The sequence below is a fragment of the Plecotus auritus genome (genome assembly GCF_963455305.1).
Source record: "Plecotus auritus genome assembly, chromosome: 9".
NCBI classification, from domain to species: Eukaryota; Metazoa; Chordata; class Mammalia; order Chiroptera; family Vespertilionidae; genus Plecotus; species Plecotus auritus.
Window position 1 is genome coordinate 48,303,924 of NC_137783.1, and position 6,000 is coordinate 48,309,923.

At 37.0% G+C, this 6,000-nt stretch overlaps 1 protein-coding gene across 3 annotated transcripts in view; it reads left to right on the forward strand.

Annotated features, from left to right (window-relative positions):
• ADK (adenosine kinase) overlaps positions 1–5,150 on the forward strand; it is a 539,444-nt gene extending 534,294 nt beyond the window's left edge. Inside the window, exon 11 of one of the 3 annotated variants that reach the window (XM_080687589.1) lies at positions 975–3,467. In XM_080687589.1, the coding sequence (XP_080543715.1) occupies positions 975–1,099 (125 nt within the window). In that variant the 3' untranslated portion in view covers positions 1,100–3,467. Of the gene's footprint in view, positions 1–974 lie in introns of all 3 variants that reach the window. The other 2 variants (XM_080687591.1, XM_080687590.1) reach the window with 2 other exon arrangements.
• The last annotated feature ends 850 nt before the right edge of the window (positions 5,151–6,000 follow it).

Sequence of the window (6,000 nt, forward strand, 5' to 3'; positions counted from 1 at the left end):
CAATTTGGACCTGGAATTTTCTTTATGGGAAACTTTAACTACAAAATCAATATATTTTCCTTATTATCCTTTTAGGTATAGATTCTATAGTGATATCACCTCTTTTATTCCTAATATTGGTGGTTTATGTCTTGTCTCTTTTTTTCCTGACCAGTCTGCCTAGATATTTAATTACGTCCCATTTGGACTCCCACTTCCATCTTCTCAATTCAGTGAGACTGTCGAGCTCTGCCTGGTGGTTCTCCTTGTGTCATGGCCTGGTACCCCCAGGCAATGAGCTGGAGCTGTTTTACGGCTTTCCTTGTATGTCCTTTCGTTGATCATTTGTGGCTGATGTGCAATATTTCAAAAACTTTTTTTCATGTACATTGTCTTTATCTTAGTTTTTCTGGAGAAAGGTAAATCTGGTTCCTTTCATTTCATCTGGGTCATAAGCAGAAGTCCTCAAAACCGTTTTCTGCTTTATTCTATTTATTTTGTTTCAGCTGGTACTTAACTGTAGAAATTATCTTGCTCTTTCTTACTTTGGGGATGAAAGGGAGATGTAGGGTCCTTCCTAACTTTTCAACTCTCAAATTTGTACTTGGAGAGACATCCAGATGATGGGATTTTGTCCAAAACAATATGCTAGGAATAACAGCACAGAGGAAATCCAGAGAGGCAGGGAGAAGGATAAATAACTAATAACGCCTCAGCTATAAAGACCCAAGAAAATATTATTTGGCCAGTATTTCTTACAGCCACCTCAAAACTAAAGGAAAGAGTGAACGTTTAGGCTTAGAAAGTTAGTTGTCATGTCCCACCTTGAGCTCTTTAAAAGAAATATCAGGGGTAGCTCATGATGTTTGGGGGAAGACCTCCCTACCAGGCTGAAGAAGGGTGTAGGTGTATAGACTGTTTTTTTGGTCTGACCCAGTGACATTTCTGATGCTGTTGCCTGGTGCTCACGGTCTTCCCCTTTGTCTGTGTTTCAGGTTTCCTGTCTCAACTGGTCTGTGACAAGCCGCTGACTGAGTGCATCCGTGCTGGCCACTATGCAGCAAGCGTCATAATTAGGCGGACTGGCTGCACCTTTCCCGAGAAGCCAGACTTCCACTGAGGAAGCGCAGGAAACCCAGGCCCAGGGGGTGCAGACACTGCCTGACTGCTTCCTGAGAATTCCCAGCGTAACACAGAAGAAAGTGATCTGCCATCTTTTCCTATATAATAATGGTCAATCTTAACTCAGAATGTGTAGTAATGCTCAGTAGAATCTTTATTCTCTCAACAAACTCAAAAATGATGTTTATTTCCATAGTGTGATAGTGCCACTTAAATGTCAATTAAACAGGAATATAACATTTCAATAGAAACTTTTATTTTCAATTACTTTGTAAATTCATGTGTATTTAGCAAATTGATCAGGTTTTTTTACATTTCTGCTTTGAATGCAGATGCAATTTAATATAATAGATATTTTTAAAGGAATTAACCCTAACACATCAATCTTTAGCTTTTTATACAAGTATATTTAATTTAGGGATGTGTGTGTGTGTGTGTACACATATTCATACATATATGTACCACATATACACACAATAAACAGCCAAATAAGGTACAGAAATATTTACCTTGCCAAGTTATGCCAAATCATCTCTTCAGTGTATAATCAAATATATCATAAACTTTGGATAATTAAATAACTTGCCAAATTATAAATCATAATATTCAAATCATAATCTTATATTTACTTATGGTACTCTGTAATTTGATACAAATAAAAGCTTGTGATATGGGAATTTTTTTCTGTCTTTGCTCTGTGCTCAACAAACTAAGAAAGAAAGATCATTATTTAATACTGAACCCTGAAATGATATCGAATTTGTTACTTGAGATAGAAGAACAATATAACACATTGAAAAATAATAATGTTGGAGACAAAAACATCACTGTTTTAAGGAAGATGGAATGGTACAATAGAACCTCAGGAGTCAGACTTACCTTTCCATGATCTTGGAAAATTACTCAGCGTCTTCGAGCTTCAATTTCTTTTCTGTAAAATGGGATAATAGCATCAATGTACAAGGTTACTGAGGTGATTTGAGAGAGAAAACCAAGTATAAATGCTTGGTACAATGCCTAATAAGTGTTTAATAACTACTTACTATTTTTATCATAATGATTGTTGTTGAAGAAAAAGAAGGTATTTATAAAACTGAATTAAATCATAGAACGGGGTTCAAGTTTTTGTTTTATGTTTAGGTAAACTTTAAGGACTCTTATGCTTGCTTGTCCTTTTGGAGTATTATTGAGATAATTCATGTACCATAAAATTTTCCATTTTAAAGGATACAAATCAGTAGTTTTTAGTATATTCACAAAATTGTGCAGCCATCACTGTATCTAAACCAAGAACATTTTCATCCCCCAAGAAAGAAACCCTATACATCCCAATTCACCCCATTCCCACCCCCTGGCAACTACTAGTCTATTATCTGCCTGTGTACATTTGCCTGTTTTGGAAATTCATAAAAGTGGAGTCATATAATGCGTGTTCTTTTGTGTCTGGCTTCTTTCGCTTAGCATGTTTTTAAAGTTTATCCATTTTGTAGCATGTATCAGTACTTCATTTTTTTCTTTTTGCCTAATAATATTCCATTGTATGGATATACCATATTTTGCTTATTCATTCATCAGTTGATGGAAATTTGGGTTAACACTTTTTGCCTATTATGAATACTGCTGCTGTGAACATTCACGGACAAATTTTTTTCAATTTTAGGGGTATATACCTAAGAATAGAGTTGCTGGGTCACATGATAACCTTATGTTTAAATTTTTGAGAAACTGTCAAACTTTTTTCCATTTTCACCAGCAAGGTTTGAGGGTTCCAGTTTCTTTCCGTCTTTGCCAGTCTTGATAGTTCCTGTTTGACTATAGCCATCTTAGTGAGTGTGAAGTGATGTCTCATTGTGGTTTTGATTTGCATTTCCCTAATGACTAATGACATAGAGCATCTTTTCATGTGCTTTTCGGCCATTTATATTTTCCTTTGGAGAAATGTCTATTCAGATCCCCTGCCCATTTTTTAATTGTGTGATTTGTCCTTTTATGATTGAGTTGTAAACACCCTTTACATATTGTAGCTATGTCTTTTATTAGATATACCAGAGGCCTGGTGTGCGAAATTCATGCAAGAGTAGGCCTTTGCAGCCCTGGCTGCCTCAGACTCACAGCCCCGGCTTCGTCCGGAAGGATGTCAGGACAGTCCTTCCACTGTTTGGCCATTCAGTCAATTTGCATATTATGCTTTTATTATTATAGATGATTTACAAATATTTGTTTCCATTCTTGGGTTGTCTTTTTACTCTCTTGATAGTATCCTTTGAAGCACAAATGTTTTGATTTGTTTGAAGTTCAATTTATTTTTTTTGTCAACTGGGCTTATGGTTTCATATCTAAGAAATCATTGCCTTATCCAAGGTCACAAAAAAAAACAAAACATCCTATGTTGTCTTCTAAGCGTTTTTGCTCTTTTATTTAAGTCTTTGGTCCATTTTTAGTTTACTTTGTATGTATGTAAACTAAGAATCTTGCATGGGAATGTTCAGTTGTCCCTGCACTCTATTGTAAAGATTAGTTTCTCCACTATTGAATTGTCTTGACACCATTGTCAAAAATGAATTCACCATAAATGTACAGTTTTGCTTCTGGACTCTCGGTTCTGTCCCACTGATCTACATGTCTACTTTAGGCCAGTCCAGACCATCTTGATTACTGTAGCTTTGACCAGTGTTGAAATCAGGAAGTGTGAGTCCTCTAACTTTGTCTCATGAAAAAATGAGTTCAAGCCTTAGCTGGTTTGGCTCAGTGGATAGAGTGTCGGCCTGGGGACCAAAGGGTCCGGGGTTTGATTCCCATCAAGGGCACATACCTCGGTTGCAGGCTCCTCCCTGGCCCAGGCCCTGGTCGGGGCTCAGGCAGGAGGCAACCAATTGATGTGTTTCTATCACACTGATACTTCTCTCTCTTTCTCTCTCTCCAAAAATCAATGGAAAAATATCCTGGGGTGAGGATTTAAAAAAAAAAAATTGGTTCACGTGCGAGGTTATCTTAATCATATTAAAACTACTACAGAATGTATTTTTCTTAGATAACTAGGAGGGACACTGATAAACCTTTTCCTACTTTTATTTTTATTTTTTTAAGAGAAAATATCTTACCCCTGTGGTTGGCAAACTGCGGCTCACGAGCCACATGTGGCTCTTTGGTCCCTTGAGTGTGGCTCTTCTACAAAATTCCACGGCCTGGGTGAGTCTATTTTGAAGAAGTGGCGTTAGAAGAAGTTTAAGTTTAATAAATTTGGCTCTCAAAAGAAATTTCAATCGTTGTACTGTTGGTATTTGGCTCTGTTGACTAATGAGTTTGCCGACCACTGTCTTACCCCAAGACTATTGATTAAGTATCAACTAGGCTTTTCAAATAGTCACTATTTTTAGAAGTCCAAACAACCTTGGCCAGAAGCTATTATTCTTACCCCATTTGGGGGAGCAAGCATTGTAATTTTTCACTCTTTCAAACCAGAGGTGCATAATATAAAGATTGTTTTGGACATACACAAGCCTGCAAGGGAGGCATGTGTTTGGCTGATAGTCTAAAAATACTACCAGTGTTGAAATAAAATTATGCTCATTTAATAATATTTCCACTGGATAAAATAGGTTTAAAATGTTAACATCTTTTATGATTCAGTAGTAGTTCTGTGTTCAAGGTCTGGCTTTGTGTCCCCTTGGACAAGCTCCTGAACTGCTCTGAGTCTTGGTTTTCTCAACTGGAAAACATATCCAACCCCAGTGATCTATGAGGAAATGATAAGAGAATGTATGAGTAAAAACAGTTTGTATGAATAGTAAAATAAATTTAAATATGAAGTAGTTTGATATTTTACGAAGGCACCAAAGCACCCTAATAGGAAGAAGTCTTTTCAATAGACAATGCTATATAACAGCTTGATATCTCTGCGGGGGGTGGGAGTGGAGGACAAATTAGACATGGGTCTAGCCATAACATAAAAGCTAAACTATTACGCTTCTAGAATAAAGCATAGGAGAATATTTTCACAGCTTGGGGGTAGGCAAAAGTTTCTTAGAGAGGAGTTTGATACACTAACCATAAAAGAAAAAATATTGATGAATGGAACTCCAAAACAACAAGCCGCCGTCCAGGATAACATACAACACATGTCTGTTAAAGAGCTGATACCCAGAATGTACAGCAAATTCTGTCATTGATAGCTTCCTGAAAACTGCTACACTAACCAATTTTACCACAGGTTAACTGATGCACAGACGTGTACCTTAGGAACCTGTTACTTATATAAGTCAGGCTATGGTAAAATTGTTAGTGTGGCAGTTTCCAAGAACCTATCAACAACGTTAAGTTAGAACTTACTGTATTAAAAACTCTTACAACTCAATAATGAAAAGACAAGCAGATGACCTTACAAAGGAAAATATATGAATGGCCAATAAGCACGTGATCAAGTATTCAACATCATCCGTCACAGAGAAGTAGGATATTACTGTCCCAGAATGACTAAGAGGTAAGTGACAACACCACATGCTGGAGAGGATGTGAAGCAACGTTGCTAGTGGAAGTGTAAGATGGAACAAGCTTTGGAAGAAGGCCTGGAAATTTCTTATAAAAGTAAGCCCTCTAGTCTTTGATCCAGCCATTCCACTCCTGACATTTACCCAAAAGAAACGAAAGCACATGCCCCCTGAAGGACCCGTATTAGACTCTTCATAGCAGTGCTCTTCATTGTTGCCAAAAACTAGAAACAGTGCAGTCAACCGTAGGAATATAGATTAAAACGGGTGCAATCAAACAATGGAATAATAGCAGCAAAAGAAAGAAATTACCGATGAAATTATCTCACAAACATTTTACTGAGAGAAAGAAGCCAGATATGAAAAAGTACAGGCCACAAGATTCCATATATATGAAATTCTAGAACAGGCA